The 15,766-nt window shown below is 44.7% G+C and overlaps 3 protein-coding genes across 4 annotated transcripts; 1 reads left to right on the plus strand and 2 right to left on the minus strand.

Moving 5' to 3' along the window:
- Positions 1-1,116: 1,116 nt before the first annotated feature.
- On the plus strand, positions 1,117-11,519 carry LOC124320186 (coronin-7-like). The gene is made up of 24 exons (XM_046782868.1): positions 1,117-1,233; positions 6,062-6,077; positions 6,303-6,475; positions 6,533-6,681; positions 6,761-6,950; positions 7,046-7,257; positions 7,361-7,443; positions 7,552-7,671; positions 7,750-7,885; positions 8,004-8,150; positions 8,254-8,379; positions 8,444-8,650; positions 8,724-8,904; positions 8,982-9,095; positions 9,166-9,336; positions 9,402-9,649; positions 9,719-9,909; positions 9,978-10,116; positions 10,176-10,265; positions 10,337-10,453; positions 10,518-10,653; positions 10,751-10,905; positions 11,058-11,141; positions 11,206-11,519. The coding sequence occupies exons 3-24, from the start codon at positions 6,316-6,318 to the stop codon at positions 11,212-11,214; spliced, it is 3,165 nt and encodes a 1,054-aa protein (XP_046638824.1). The 5' UTR covers positions 1,117-1,233; positions 6,062-6,077; positions 6,303-6,315; the 3' UTR covers positions 11,215-11,519.
- Positions 2,106-6,052, minus strand: LOC124320187. Its single transcript, XM_046782869.1, has 6 exons — positions 5,864-6,052; positions 5,673-5,797; positions 5,434-5,609; positions 5,224-5,352; positions 3,048-3,210; positions 2,106-2,967 (listed from the first exon to the last, which is right to left on the minus strand). The coding sequence occupies exons 3-6, from the start codon at positions 5,439-5,441 to the stop codon at positions 2,686-2,688; spliced, it is 582 nt and encodes a 193-aa protein (XP_046638825.1). The 5' UTR covers positions 5,442-5,609; positions 5,673-5,797; positions 5,864-6,052; the 3' UTR covers positions 2,106-2,685.
- Positions 11,520-11,685: 166 nt separating the features above from the next.
- On the minus strand, positions 11,686-13,704 carry LOC124320188 (ubiquitin-fold modifier 1). Of its 2 annotated transcripts, XM_046782871.1 has the most exons (5): positions 13,598-13,704; positions 13,473-13,535; positions 11,969-12,099; positions 11,764-11,837; positions 11,686-11,729 (listed from the first exon to the last, which is right to left on the minus strand). In XM_046782871.1, the coding sequence occupies exons 1-4, from the start codon at positions 13,600-13,602 to the stop codon at positions 11,767-11,769; spliced, it is 270 nt and encodes an 89-aa protein (XP_046638827.1). In that variant the 5' UTR covers positions 13,603-13,704; the 3' UTR covers positions 11,686-11,729; positions 11,764-11,766. The 2 variants fall into 2 exon arrangements, with proteins under 2 accessions (XP_046638827.1, XP_046638826.1); XM_046782870.1 differs by having other exon boundaries at positions 11,686-11,837.
- Between the last annotated feature and the right edge of the window lie 2,062 nt (positions 13,705-15,766).

Raw genomic sequence — 15,766 nt, forward strand, 5'->3', positions numbered from 1 at the left:
ATCATTTTTTGGTCACCCAGCTCCCAGACTATAAGTTTTAAAGTAAAAGACGTAAAAAACGTGGAAATTTTTTTATAATTTATTTCTAATTAGAAGTACTATATTTTTACGAAAATAACAAAATTTGAATTTAAACTTCGATTTTTTACAGAAATATTTCATATTTTCACGGTGGGTTTTGTATGTAACATCTTGAACACTACAATAATAAAGCTCATTTAAAAAATTTCATTTTACATTTTGTCCGAGGTTAAAAATTAATAACCCTCGAGTCTCGACTAGTATTGAGTATTCTATAGAGTTGGCTAACGTCCGAAGTTGCCAGTTCGATGAAATTGTGATACCTACTGGTTTGGTATCCAATCAATTTTAATCGATTTTAATCAAACCAGTAGGGATCACAATTTCATCGAACTGGCAACTTCGGACGTTAGCCAACTCTATAGGTCTGCTGTCTGCCCATGCCCACGCACGAAAAAATCAGAGTGATAGAGAGTATGGTGAAGCAACGCTGTAGGAATTCTCCATAAGGCTTCGTCCGAGCAGTCTCCCTTTTATGCGCTAGTGACTCCTTGCGGATTTTTCCACAAACATGTTTGAACTCGTTTTTTTGTCCTTGCCAAAGAAAACAAATTCAAATTTTGTTTTAAAAAATGTGAAAAAACTCGCATTTTTTACAGAATCTAGGCATTTCATCTATTTTGCTTTAAAAATATAGATTAAGCAAGGAAAATTTTTTTGATCCCAGGACAACTTTCTTGTGAATCAACCGCTCTACCTACTAGACTGATATTCGCTTATAGATTATCTAAAAATTGCTAATAATAACCCTTTTTTCGGAGCAAAGTAGTTCAGTGAGGCTACGCGTGGTGGCAGCCCTGCATATTGTCTGCAAATCACGTGATCTCGAACTTTGAGAAAATGCTGGAAAACATCTGACGAAGCCTTATGGAGAATTCCCACAGCGTCGCTTCACCATACTCTATCATCTATCACTCTGAAAAAATGAACCCAGAACAAGATAGGGTTATGCAACTCCGCACAACATGAAATGCAGAACCATCTGTAGCTATTGGTGCCAGCGCCCTCTCTTTTCGTTGTGTGACATCGCGGACAAACGACAAAGCCAGAGTCATATGGGAGGGCGTGGTTTCAGTCGGCTGCTTTCTTTTTTGTGTCTTGAGGTTATTTACATTGTAGATTTGACTGTCTTTCTCGTAGTCAAGTAGTCATATATCACCATTGTAGCTCTCAGCTTCACAGTCTCCACATACTACCCCAGCCCATACAAATGCTCAAAATGTTGGAAACTAGGGCACACAAAGAATCATTGCACCAGCAGCGACATCAAGTGCAGAAAATGTGGAGATGCTCATGATGAATCAATGCTCTGCTCCCAAAAATGCGTCAACTGCTCCAGCCCAGATCACCTCTCAGATTCCAAAACGTGCCCAGCCTTTTTGGACCTATCTGCTCTAATCAAATTTTCTATAGATAACGACATCTCAATCAAGGAGGCCCGCTCCCAGATAGGCAAAACGTACAGCGCCGTCACCTCTCGCCACCCTACATCACCCACACCCATGGAAATACCACAAGGGGAGCTCACCCGCCTGAAAACGGATATCCGCAACCTCCAAGAAGAGCTCACAGCCCTCAAACGTGACACCATAACCCCCATCGAGGAAAAAGTCAACAAAATTTCCGCCGACACCGACTACACCAACAAAAGACTGGACAAATTGGAAGAATCCATCACCGGCCGCTTCGACGAACTAGTGAACCTCATTACCACCAGGCTCCCGCCGATAACAGCACACCATCCAGCGGTCCCAGCAGACGACGTCATGGAGTCTACCCCAGCCAGCATCAAACGCGCAGCACAGCCCGTATCCCAAATCATAACCAGAAGAAACTACGCTTCTCCATCCCACTCCAGAACACCCACCACTGCCGACTCAGCCAAAAAGACAAAAACCAACAATGCCTAATATCACCTGTATCCAATGGAACTCACGTGGACTAACCAAGGCTCGCTTAGAGGAGTTCCGCAACTTCCTCTCTACATCCACCCCCTCAATAGTCCTTGTCTGCGAAACATTCTGGAATAACAATTTCTCTGTCAAATTTAGATCCTACAACGTAATCAACAAGAACAGAGCAGACAGACACGGCGGAGGTGTAGCCATCCTCATCAACAAGTCCATCCCCTTTACCAGCCTCAACATCACCAACTCGGATTCTATTGAAGCAGTCGGCATCTCCATCCATACCCACGACCTAGGCCCGATCGACATCATCTCAGCATACTGCCCAAAGGGCGACTGCACGAAAGAAGACTTCAGCAGACTAATTGAAAGAGACAACCACTTCCTCCTCGGCGGCGATTTCAATGCTCACCATGGAGAGTGGAGCCACCACTCTCCTCCGAACAAAAGTGGCAAGTCCATCTACAGCGCCCTCCTGGAATCACAGCAAGCCACACTCATCACTCCCCACTCCTTAGGTACATACATCCACCCATCAACAAACAGAACTTCCACAATCGACCTAATGTTCGCCACCGCAGACATCGCCTGTGACGCTTCCATCTCCTTAGGCCCATACCTGGGCAGCGATCACCTCCCCGTCATTACCACAACCCGACTTTCACCAAAAGACCCAATCATCCCCCCTCCGAAATGGCTAATAAACGACGACCACTGGCATGACTGGAACGCTACCATATCGGCCAACCTCAACAACAAGGGATTTGCAGATCTTGACAACCCACAAGAAGCCTACGACCTGTTCTACAACTCCGTGATAGAAACCAGTCACAGCTTCTTCAAAATGACCAAACCCACCCACCGCATCACCCCAGAAAAAATAAAACCATGGTGGTCCGAAGAGTGCCACGCGCATGTCAAAGAAGCACGAAGAGCCCTCGCAGAATGGAGATCCTCCCCCTTCTCCAAAGAAAAATTGCTAAACTGGCGGAAAAAAGAAGCAACAAAAAGAAGAGTCATCATTAATGCCAAAAAATCTGCCTGGGAGAAATTTATTACCAATCTCAACCCGAAGAAGGGACAAAAAGAGCTCTGGTCCTTCACCAAATCGATGACCGGAAGAGGCTTCAATGACTCCGCCGCTGGCCAAACCCTCATATCGAGCTCCAACGTCCCAGTCACCGATCCAAAAGAAAAGGCCGATCTTCTAATGGAAAGCATCCTAGGGGGAAGAAACATACACCAGATTAGCAACCAAGAGTTAAAGACATCTATCATGAACGCCATACAATCTACCGACAGTACTCAGCTCAACTCCCCCATTACCCCGACCGAAGTCAGCAGTGCCCTCAAAAACCTAAAAAGCAAAGCCATAGGACCAGACCTCATACACAATCAGATGCTCGCCAACCTGTCACCCGACAACAGAGAACACATGCGCCACCTCTTCAATATCCTCCTACTCAATGGATTCGCACCACAGGACTGGAGAGAAGCAATAATTGTCCCAATCCTAAAACCCAGCAAGCAACCGACTGACCCACTCTCCTATCGCCCCATCTCCCTCACATCCTGTCTCAGCAAGATAATGGAGCGAGTAATCAACACCCGACTTAATTGGCACCTGGAAACCAGAAACCTGCTCCAACCCAACCAATCCGGCTTCCGCCCAAATAGAAGCACCATAGACCACATCATCGCCCTCGAGAACGACGTATCTACGGGATTCGCCAGCAAACTACCCACTTATGCCATCTTCCTCGACATAGCAAAAGCTTTCGACCACACCTCAACAGATGGAGTCCTCTACAAACTGGGGAAGCTCGGCGTTAAAGGGAACCTACTACATTGGATCAAATCATTCCTGTCCAATAGAACTGCCAAAGTAAGAGTAGGTAACCAACTTTCTGAACCCCGTACCCTTTCAAAAGGAGTTCCACAAGGGGCAGTATTAAGCCCCGCCCTCTTCAACGTCATGATGAGCGACCTCCCAAAGCCACCCCCAGGAGTCAAGACTAAGACGTTTGCAGACGACGTAGCAGTCTACACGACGGCCAAAAATGCAGACAAAGCAGAGCAAATCCTCCAACCCTACCTCAACAGACTGTACAAATGGGGTAAGAAATGGGGTCTAGAATTCCAAGCAGAAAAATCCACCCTCCTCACATTCTCCCGCTCACGGAAAAATCCCCAAAACCCGCTCCTATTCATCCATGGCCGGCGCATTCCCCCGTCGGCAACCGCAAAGTTTCTCGGAGTCCACTTCGACAGAAAACTTTCATGGAAAACCCACATCAATGAAGTTGTATCCAGATGCCAGAAAAAGAAAAACCTATTCAACATCCTCATCCACCATAAACAAAGCCCCAGCATACACACACTCACTACCCTCTACAAAACAATCGTTAGAAGCCAAATTGACTACGGAATCCTAGCCTATGGCGGAGCCAGCAACTCCACCCTCTCAAAAATCGATGTAACAACACGCAGCATCCTCCGCCAAATCCTTGGCTCTACCAGATCCACCCCAACTGAAATCCTATACTCGGAACTCGGGCTCGAACCATCCAAAATCCGCATGCACTGGCTAGCAGCGCGGTACCTCATTAAGTTAAGTTACAAACCCACCCACTCGAACTATCAGCTGGCTCAACACCATTTCCTACACCCCGTAACTTGGCCACCACGCAGCGTCCCCAGCCTCACTACTCTGATTAAGGACTTAAAAACATTGAAACACTCAAACAGCCTATTCACTGTCAGCCCAAACTACGCAAACCAGCTCAAACCACCTCCGCCTTGGGCAGTCCCCCCCTACAAATCGCTCTGGTTCCCCATGAAAAAAGCTGAAGCATCCGCCAACCCTCAAAGAGCCCGTGCCACCTTCAACAACTTGACAGCAAATATCAGCCCAACCGCCATCTTAGGATACACCGACGGATCTGTCAACAACGACGCCACTTCCTGCGCTCTCACCTTCCCCTCCCTTCAAATTGAACAGGCATGGCACCTCTCGCAAGGCTCGAACATCCAGTCCGCTGAACTACATGGGGTCCAAAAGGCCCTAGAAGTATGCTACCATCTAGATTCCACCCCAGACGAACTCTACATCTTCTGTGATTCAAAAGCGGCCCTTCAAGCAATCGACGCCACCACCAAACTAACTCAAACCCCGATCCTCCTTGAAATCTGGAACCTCCTCTTGGCTCTAAAAGCATCCGGCACCCAGACATATCTCACTTGGATCCCAAGCCATATCGGGATCACTGGAAACGAGATGGCTGACAAACTGGCCAGTAACATGGACGAAATTCCCCTCTTCAATTCCATCCGGAATATTCTCACTCCCAACGAGGTCATCTCCCTGTACAAAAAGAAATGGTCAATATCGACTCTCAATTATCTAAAACTCTGTGGCAAACCAAGTGTAACCTCCAAAACAAACCTTGGCATCGTGGACTGGTTTCACCACCAGAACAGACTTATCAACACCACTTTACACCGTCTAAGATCAGGACACAATAGGCTAAATGCCTTCATCAACAGGTTGGATATGCACACTGACCCACTCTGTCGACATGGCTGTCCTGAACTTGAGAACTCTGACCATATCCTAACCTCCTGCATAAAACACGAATCAGAATACACCCCAATTAAAGAATACTTCAAATCAATCAACCTTACCTGGAGCAGCAGCAACCTACTCGGCTTTAACTCATCCCTGAGCAAACACACACAGATGGAAATAAGAAACATGCTGGTCCATTTCATCTTCGCAACAAAAATCCATCATATTACATGATCTTCACCTGTAAACAATTGCAAATCAATCCCACTGCCCAAATCTCAGTCAATCATACTTAATCTCATCTTACCTCACGAAAACAGTCCAAAAAATCACAATCAGCTCGCCAAAATCGCAACACTCATCAAAAGCCAAACACAACAAAAGCCCTGTATCAACCCTGGTGGTGATAATGGACGCCAGTCCAATGCTAGCGACCCCCGCGCCACCGCGCGGCTGCGTCCATAGCAACACCTATTATTAAAAAAAAAAAAAAAAAAGTAGTCATATATACTGGTGAGGAGGTGAGATTTCTTTTCAGTAATTTCCAGTCTCTTTTGCCAGCAGCGAGACGTTTAAATTCAAGTTTTACGCGGCATTCAGCCTGTCATCTTTTGTGTGTGTTTTGAATCGGTTTCACGTCAGTTGTGTAATGTGAAAATATACCGGCCATTGTGAAAGAGCTGCTCTACTACTTTTTTCAGTTTGAAATATTTTTTTGAGTAACGTCATCTGCTTTGTTCTCGTAGTGACAATTGAAAAATGTCGTGGAGATTTAAAGCTTCCAAATACAAGAATGCTGCCCCAAAGGTGCCCAAGCCTGATGAGTGGGTCAGAGACCTCAACATTGGTTCCTACCAGATCAATGGACAGGTTATCAAGGCCTCAGCATCATTCATGGCCTTCAACGCTGATGTAGCAGGTCAGTAATTCAGATCTTTTCAATCGATAACATCAGTGACTAATGATTTGTCTGCAGGGAGCAACTTGTATGTCATTCCACTCAACGACACAGGGAGAAAGCCCAAAAACTATCCACTCCTTCATGCTCATTCCGATTTAGTCACTGATTTGGATTTCTCTCCTTTCGACGATGGTTTGTTGGCTACAGGGTCCCAAGATTCCATGGTAACAAAACTTTCGTGCCAACTCTTTTGTTTGACAGTTATGAATGTCATTTCCCATTTCTTTCTAACGAAAAAAAAAGGTCAAATTGTGGAGCATTCCAGAGTGTGGATTGTCAGAGACTCTGACGACGCCCGAGTGTCAGCTGACTCGCGTCCATCAGCGTCGAATAGAAAACGTCTTGTTCCATCCCGTCGCTGATTTTCTGCTCTCCACTTCGTCGGGAAATGCCATGACCTTGTGGGACATTCACAAGCAACAAGAGCTCATGAGTATAAGTCCTGCCTTTGTCAAGTTTCACCCACTAAATTCTGCATTTAGTCTAATCCTTTTCATTCACGTGTCTACTTTTTTGTTTTTAACAAAGCTTTGAACAACGAAGAGGAAGTCTTTCAAAGTCTGTCGTGGAAGGCGGACGGCAGCGTGTTGGCGACCACTTCCAAAGATAAGAAAGTTCGTATTTGGGACCCTAGAGCTAATTCGGTTACCCATTCGGCCGATAGTCATTCCAGTAACCGCGAATCTGTAACCACCTGGCTCGGGGCTTCTAATCGTATTCTCACTTCCGGTTTCGATTCGGTAAAAGAAAACAACAAAATCAATTGATTGTTTGTTTATTTTTTAAAGAAATGTGGTTCTACATACTAAATTTTTTATTATTCTTTTTAAATCGAATTAACAGAGCCGTCAACGTCAAGTCTTTGTTCGTGATGTGCGCAACTTTTCTCAAGTGGAATTCTCTCTAGTCTTTGATAGCTCAACTGGGTGGGTACATTTGCCTAATGACATTAGCCAATGGCCTTTGATTTGTGCCAAATTGGTAATCCCCCGGCTGTGAATGTCACATTAACTCCTCTTTTTCTATGTAACCAGGCTGTTACTCCCACTCTTTGATGCCGATACTCAAATGCTATTCCTGGCCGGCAAAGGCGACAACACGATCGGTTTCCACGAGGTGAACGAACGTGATCCCATCCTCACCGAAGGTTTGAGGTAATTTCAAAAAATTCCCATAGATATTATTTTATACGTTAAGTTTTATTCAATTGTTTTAATTGTCATACGACGCAGGCACACGGGTCAGCAAAGCAAAGGTGCTTGTCTAGTCCCTAAACGAGCGCTGCGAGTCATGGAAGGCGAAGCCAACCGCGTCCTGCAGCTGACAGCCAACGCTGTCGTTCCCATATCATATATTGTCCCACGAAAGGTATATATTCTAATAATAATATTATACAGTAGAAGCTAATAATAAATGCATCTCTCGCACTGGGCTCGTAAAAAAAACCTGTTTGGAATTTAACAACTTTTTATCGCCTCTCTCACAGTCGTACCGAGAATTTCACGCCGATCTGTTTCCAGAAACAGCTGGCTCGGAAGCTCCCATCTACGCTAGTCAATGGATGACTGGAACCAACGCCACGGTCGAGAAAATTCTCCTGGATCCAAGCCGTTGGCAAGGGAAAAATCTCCACGTAAAAAATCAAAATTGCCCACCTTTTTTATATTTTCAAACACGGAAAAAATTAATTTTCCTCCTTTTTCTCATTTTATTTACTTAATTTCGTGGGAGTGCAGATCATCCGAGGTCCTTTGAGCGAGCGCAAAGAGGAAGTCAAAGTGGTCAAGACAGTGCCTACACCCAAACCGCGAAAAACCGTGTCCGACGAGAGCAGTTTAACATCCAACAACATCATGGCCAAAGTATTTTTCCCAATATCTACAATTTCCGACATTTTTACCAACATTTGACCATTGAATTTGTCAGCCTTTCGTGGCCCCCAAACCGACGCCGAGATTCAACGAGGGGACGACAGAGAATCAAAGCAGCCCTCGACCCGTGGCCGTCAGACGCTCGTCTTCGCTGCGCACCGGCCCGTCTGCCACGGTCGAGGAGAAGGAAAACAACACCAACGGCAACCTGACGGACATGAGTGCCAAAAGGCGAAGTGATAGCGACCGCACAGTCAACCAGGTAACCCATTTGAAGCTTCACAATTTGTCATGTTTTTGGCATTGAAATAAAATTTTTACCTGTGACTTTCCAGGCCAAGAATGGAGAAGAGGATGACGTGTTCAAGGTTCCGACGACAGCTCAACGCCGGCAGATGTTCCAGGACCGCATCAATTCCGTTCAGGAGACGTCGTCCGGCACTAGCGTCGTGGACAGCAGCTCGTCCAACACCGTCGCCGCTTCGCCGCTCCCCAAACGAGCCACTCGCATTTTCGGTTTGACCATTTTTTCTCATTTTTCTATTTGATATCATCTCGTCGTCATGGCAAAATTCGTTTTCTTTTATAATTAGGTCGAGTGGCCAAATTCCGGCACCTCCACGGCACGGTCATGCCGCGCAATACTCACCTGGAAAACTTCCGCGGCCTTGACAACGCTCTGCCCACCGAGTGCAACGGCTTCCACGGTATTTCTCTAGTGGGAAGAAGTTAATCAACAACCGAAAGTTGACACCTTTTATTTTCATTTCATTTCAGGTAATCCGGAACGTGTGGCCGTTCCGCTCAACGGTCCAGGCGGTCGCATCGCTATTTTGGAACTGAAGAAAGGCGGTCGCCTACCCGACGGCCCCCTGGCAGCCTTTTTCAATACGTGCAAAGTGCTGGATTTTGCCTGGGATCCTTTCAACAACCGTCGCCTGGCCGTCGGTATGGCAACTGATCGTTTATTTCTTTTATAATCGTCATTTTTTAATTGATTTTTAATGGCACAGCTTGCGACGACGGACGGATTCGCCTTTGGGAAGTGAATGGTGACGGAGACGCCGGAATTCTGATGGAATCGTCCAACGAGCCGGCCAAAATGCTGGAAGTGGCCCAGAACACGGACCGGATTACCATCGTCGTTTTCCATCCGCTGGCCAACGACGTGATGGCTTCCGTTTCTGCCGACTACGTCATCCGCGTCTGGGACATTCAGACCGGATCCGTCACTATCCAACTGGATCCCCATCCCGACCAGGTAACTGACCACCACCAACGACAACTTATATAATAAAATTGAGATTCAAATTTCCTTTTTATTTCTAAGGTTTTCGGAGTGGCGTGGAGTCCGTGCGGATCGTATATCGCCTCGGTGTGCAAGGATGGCAAGGTGCGCATATTCGAGCCCCGTGCCGGCCGGACGGCCATTCGTCAAGGTGCCGGACCCAATGGCGTCAAAGGCGCTCGTGTTACCTGGGCCCTGGACGGCAAATTTCTCTTGGTCTCCGGTTTTGACAAGTAAAACTAAAAAATTGCAAAACTTTTTAAAATTCATTTTGTTAACTTTTTTTCTGGGGGGTTGGCAGGTCGTCGCAGCGACTTTTGTACGTTTTCCGCTCGACGGATCTAAGCGCTTCGCTGAATACGCTCAACCTGGACGTCTCGCCCACTCTACTCATTCCGTATTACGACGAGGACAGCGCCACACTCTTCCTGACCGGAAAGGTAAACCAAACATCAATGAAATCATTTTCCAATTTTATTTTCATTTTATCTCTGCGCAGGGAGACACCACAATTCATTGTCACGAAGTGTCGGAAGATCATCCGCACCTTTTCCCGCTGAGCCACCACAAATGTTCGACAGCCCTTCAGGTAAAAGTTTTAAAAAATTTCATTTCAAAATCCAATTTTTAAAAACTTTTGAATTAAAATTGAACAAAAAGGGATTGGCTTTGATGCCAAAACACGTCTGTCAAGTGAAAGATGTCGAATTTGCCCGTTTCAGCACGTTGACATCCAATTCGATCGAGCCTCTGTCTTTCACAGTTCCCCGTGTCAAGGTGAATTCGCCCTCCAACTTATCTGAAAAGTTCAAATCATTCTTTCTATTTCTTTTATTTGCAGAACGATTATTTCCAGGATGATTTGTTTCCGCCCACCAAAGTGCTGTGGGAGCCGACGATGACGGCCAGCCAGTGGTTTGGCGGCGCCAACCTTCCACCAAAGCGGATGGATCTCAAGCCAAACGACATGGAAACGCGTAAGTCATTCGATTTCGCCCATCAAATCAGCTCGCGAGACGCCAAGCGCCGACATAATAAATACCCATTTGTATGCCTCCCTTGGTCGTTTTGCAGTTTCCAGTTTGAAGGCTCAGTCGACGACGCCATCAGCCACGACGGCTCCTCCCATCGTCGAGCCGATCGTATCGGTGACCAACGGCGGCGGAGGCATCGGCGGCGGCTTCTTATCCGCTGTCAGCGCGCGCAAAGAGCGTGAAAAAGGAGCCCAGGTATAATGCTCCCTCCGGACGGAAATCCCCATTTTTATTTCCCACCCTAAAGCCTCTTTTTATCTGATGGTGGAAGGGAAAATGGCAAATCCTTAAACGAATGGGGATGAATTGTAATCTTCTTTTATTTGGTTTCCCCTCTGACCCGACAGCTGGAAGCGGCCATCAGTTCTCAACTGGAGGTGAATCTGACGCTAGAGCAGGACGAAATGGTCGGAGTCGACGAATCGGAATGGGTAAGGATCAACTCGTCAACTCCCATTTCATCTTTTTCATTATTTTCTCTCCATTTTTCAATAGGATAATTAACGAACCATTCCAACAGCTGGATGGCTTGCGGGGATCAACCGGAAATAAAAAAGGAAAAAAACAATTGAATGGCTTCTCTTCTTCTTCTTCTTAGACTTTCAGCGTCATAATCATATCCAATGGAAACGTAAAATTAATTAAAAATCATAATAATAATTTTCCCATTTTTTTCTTTTTCTTTTGTGTCCCTAAACCCAAAACTCTTTAATTTGTTTTCTCGACGTCTTTATTTTCGTCTTTAATCAGTTTTTGAGTGTTTGTGATCGTTGCTCTCCCCTTATCAGATAAATTGAGCTTTCTTCGTGCGTCGATTACGTCATAGCTTGTTTTCCTCCCCCCCATCTCGTCTGTATCCGTGCCAATGTCTTTTTCTCAATATTTTGCCTCTTTTTCTTCTAAACTTTCGAAACAACAAAAAAGGGCGCAAAAATTAAAAAAATAAAACTAAAAAAGAATTACATCATTGGAAAAACAATTTGATAAACTTTTATTTCAGATTTTTTCTTTTAGTTTAATTTTTTTTCTTTTAGTTTAATTTTTTTTTTTAAGTTTTTAGATGCGATTACCGACGCGGTCGCGAGGGATCAGCCTCAATTCCGAACCGTGTTTGAGGAAGACATTACCTTTAAATGGGGGGTACCAGTTCAATCGGTTCAAATGTTATTTCCAAAAGGCCATAAAATAAAATAAAAAGAAATAAAAAGGTTAAAAGGCTATCGGCGTAAATTGTTATGTTTTCACACACGAAACTGACCGGCAGTTTGTTGTGGATTGATGCCAATTCCGTCGTCGGTGATGATGGCCGACGTGGCCGGATCGACTTTGAATTCCTCGGCCGAGAATTTGAGCACGGCCGTGAAAGGCGTGGCTTCCGGAACGCTCAGCCTAAAGAAATAAAATAAAATAAATTCATCCGGTTAATAAACAACAAAACCAAAAAAAATTTTAAATTTTAATAGCTGATGTATTCAAACTATTATTCTTGACTTTAATGACCATTAGTTACAAAAAGGGAATAGAAAAAAGTTTTGGTTGTACAAAGGAGCGAACGACGGAATGGCTCGGAGGTCGGTGAATATTCGTTATTTTTAATTGGGGGTTTTGATCGATAATCGCTGTTCCACTTCCATCCAGATGGAGCAGAGGCCGGCCAACTGTTTCTGACGATCGAGGAACTGGCGAGCTTCCGAGGTCACGTGATCCTCATTAAACCCAATGCAAAGAGGAGGAGGAGTGCAGAGGCTTTGCATGTGACGGACCAATTGATCGAGCGAGAACCACAGACCCCGGAAGCGGCTGTCGCTGGAAGATTGGCCTACTCCGCCTTGGTTGTCGTCATCATCTCCGGGCCAACTCCAAACGTGGTCCTGGCTGTAATAGACGGGAATCAAATGGCTGGCCAGCAGGCCCAGTATGTCCAGCCAAGAGTGGAGGAAATCGGGGCTCATTTCGCACACCTTGCGGCTCAGCACTACCGGAACGGCCAACAGGGCGCTGATCGTGGCAGACGGCCGACCACCACCTACCACACCCGGGGCGCAATTTTCCAGCCAATTGCGGGCACGAGTTTCAATGGCTTGAATCATCAGCTGGCCCAGTCTGACCTCGGGCAGCGTCCGACCTTCGCAAGTCAAACTGAAAACTGTCAGCAGCAATTCCGTCGTCTGCACGGATTTCAGCAGCGGATCCAATTTGGCTTCCAGGGTGACAGGATTGAGATCTCGCAGCAAGTCCTCCTTCATGATCAGGGCCTTCATCACAGAAACGGTCTGGCTGTCCTTCCCCGATTGGATCAAGCTGATGGCACTCTCATACAGGGACTTCCTCTCTACGGCACTCGAGCAGATGGCCTGGAACTTCTCTGGAGGGAAGACATTGCTCATGGCCTTCATGACCCATAGCATTGACTCTTCCGTGATGTCTGGGTTGCGAAGGAACTCTTCCAGCAGCAGCAGAGGGGCTATCCTTAGGTTGGCACGTTGGAAGACAGAGTGCTTCCCCGTTGCTTCACCGATCCTGACCAGCTCCTCCTCCAGCTCTTGCATGTGACCCGATTTGGCCAGGGAATCGTCCATGTCCTGGCAGTACTTGGCCCAGTTGAATGCCTTCTCTGCGTTTTCCAAAGTCCATGACACACTGACGGCCGCTTGTGGCAGAATGTCCACAAGGAAAACCCGACAACGATCGACCATTTCGCCGACGGACGGCATATTGTTTCAAAACGAGAGCTAAACCAAAAGTTTTCGGTGGCAACTTACACTTTGAAAGGGAGCTTCGGATCGGACGTCAACGTGATCTTGAAAGTGACTTTACCGCTGCCGCTGCATAATAGAAAATGTTTCAAAAATTTGAAAAATAAAATTATAATTGCCATTATAATTACCTCATTTTGAGTATATATATTTATAAACAGAATAAAATGAGAAACTGTTCTTCGACACCAGTCGTCAACTTGACAGCTGTGATGGCGAGAAACAGGTTGTCAAAAGACGTTGCCATATTTCTATAATTCCAATTTTCCCCCAAATCTCTTTCAATTATTTCCAGAAAATCCCTTTCAAATATATCCAGTTAAATCTAAATGATTTCAACACGCAAAAAAAAACTATTGTTTCAATGTATTACGTTTATTTACTTGCAGCCTGGGGGGAAGACGAAGACAAACTCGGTTAAAAAATAAAACTGGGCATATAAAAGACAAATAATCAACTTTTTCGGTGCAAAAGATTCTAAATCTCAACTATATTTTTCCTCCAGAGAGAGAGAGAGTTGAGCCTTCCATAAATCTCGGAAAAACCCAGAAGAAAAAAGGTAAATAGTGCGAGAGCATTGGTATTAGATGTATAAGAAAAAAGGGTCGTTGTATTAAACTTTTGTGCCGCATATAGCACAGCTATAGCTGTGAATGTATAAAAGTGTGTGCTGTGATGTGTGTACAAAAGGAGCCCCGGCATGTCGTTGTAGATGTTGGCTCCTGTGTGCATGTGTGTGTGCTCTTAAACCAAGGATTTACGCGTCCGAGAGTGGCCCGTCTAAGTGCTGATGCATACATATAGAAAAGGCCTACAGCGGCAGCAGCAGCATTTTGGGGAAGAAAATAAAAAACTTTTTTTCTTTTTATAATTCCAACATGGAAAATATAAGAGGACATGCAAATCGGAACCCAAACAAAAAATAAAAAATATAAATTCCATTTTTGTGTTTTATTTTATTCCTTAGATATTTCTTCTATATTTTCCATCTTTCATGTCGACTTAATCCGCTCAAATGCAGTTTGTTACGTATATTTTCGGCTCTTTGTATATACATACATCTGTCGAGTGTTACGTATTACGGACTTCCGCTGCTGCTGGCCTTATTCTTTGTTTTTTGTTTCTTTCGATGGATAAAAGCTAAAAAGCTAAAACGAATATGTATATACAACAAAAAAGGATGTGCGCTGGGCCACCCTCCCAGCACCCGATTTCCTATAGTCGAGAAAAGACACTTTGCCACTTTGGATCAAGTCGAAAAAGAGACAAGAATAAGAATACATAAAAAAGGCGAGGGATGCTGTACACATAAGCTGAACAACGATGTTGTTTACGTTATTCATGTCGAGAAAAATATAGGCTAGATACATCCACCAGCACAGCCAGCATCAGCACTCTGCATGTAAATATAGGCCTACAAAATAGAAGTTAAATGTGTGGATGAAAGTTTGCTCTATTATATAGGCCCAGCACGACATTCGATTCTTTCCGGTGCTCGATATTATACACAATATATAACTTAGGCCTACTAACAGCAGCACATGTTCTTCGTGAGTATAATTTTAAGGGGGATTTATAGGTGTTGAGAGGTTTGGCGTGCGGATCAACACTCGATCCATCTCACTTATTTTTTGTTTTCAAATTTCCCGCGCTTTTATTTTCTTTGAAAAACTTTCGGATTTTCGTAACAGCATTTGATTTACTAAATGACATTTTTTTTTTCCTTTTTAAATGTCTATAGCGATATGATGAATTTATCGGCGTCCATGTTTTCGTGATGCCAAGCCTCCTGGTCGGATTACAGATTGTGTGAAATATAGACTTTTATTGCATGCTGGGCGCCGTAGTAGGCTATATATGTAGTAAGCACAACCGCAATCAATCCTCATACATTATATAGGGTGCAATACGTTGTGTGTGTGTGTGTGTGTTACGAGATCCACTCCACATTGTCTATAATCCCTTTTAATCATATACAACTCTGCTGCCGTATATACTAGACACACACAAAAGCAAAAAAGGGGGGGGGGGCAATAATCTATAAAACTATGAAGTCGGGAATATATATAGGCTATTATATAGCAGTATATAGAGACTACATGGTAACAAATGGAAGTAAATCATTACAAAAGCCCACAGCATATGACGTAGGGCCTATATAATATCTCATTACAGTTTATGGTAGGCTATATAATGGTTCCTATATGCTATGCTATTCAGATTGTAGCCTAATAATGAACTGAAAATAATTCAATGGCCATCAACATTTTTATTTTATTTTTTCATCAAAAGATTATGTC

The sequence above is a fragment of the Daphnia pulicaria genome, chromosome 1 (genome assembly GCF_021234035.1).
Source record: "Daphnia pulicaria isolate SC F1-1A chromosome 1, SC_F0-13Bv2, whole genome shotgun sequence".
NCBI lineage: Eukaryota > Metazoa > Arthropoda > Branchiopoda > Diplostraca > Daphniidae > Daphnia > Daphnia pulicaria.

Excerpts from the sequence above, each read along its gene's own strand:
- LOC124320187 (XM_046782869.1), bottom strand. Across the intron at positions 3,211-5,223 it reads TGGCTTGGGATCCAAGTGAG|GATGCTTTCCATTAGAAGAT; the intron begins ATATGTCTGGGT and ends TCTTCCCCCTAG. Across the intron at positions 2,968-3,047 it reads CCTTCTTCGGGTTGAGATTG|CAATTTTTCTTTGGAGAAGG; the intron begins GTAATAAATTTC and ends CCGCCAGTTTAG.
- LOC124320186 (XM_046782868.1), top strand. The coding sequence starts at position 6,316 with ATGTCGTGGAGATTTAAAGCTTCCAAATACAAGAATGCTGCCCCAAAG. Across the intron at positions 7,886-8,003 it reads CATATATTGTCCCACGAAAG|TCGTACCGAGAATTTCACGC; the intron begins GTATATATTCTA and ends CCTCTCTCACAG. Across the intron at positions 9,337-9,401 it reads CAACCGTCGCCTGGCCGTCG|CTTGCGACGACGGACGGATT; the intron begins GTATGGCAACTG and ends TTAATGGCACAG.
- LOC124320188 (XM_046782871.1), bottom strand. Across the intron at positions 12,100-13,472 it reads CCGAAGCTCCCTTTCAAAGT|GCTGAGCGTTCCGGAAGCCA; the intron begins GTAAGTTGCCAC and ends TTATTTCTTTAG. Across the intron at positions 11,838-11,968 it reads CAATCCACAACAAACTGCCG|GTAATGTCTTCCTCAAACAC; the intron begins GTCAGTTTCGTG and ends CCCCATTTAAAG.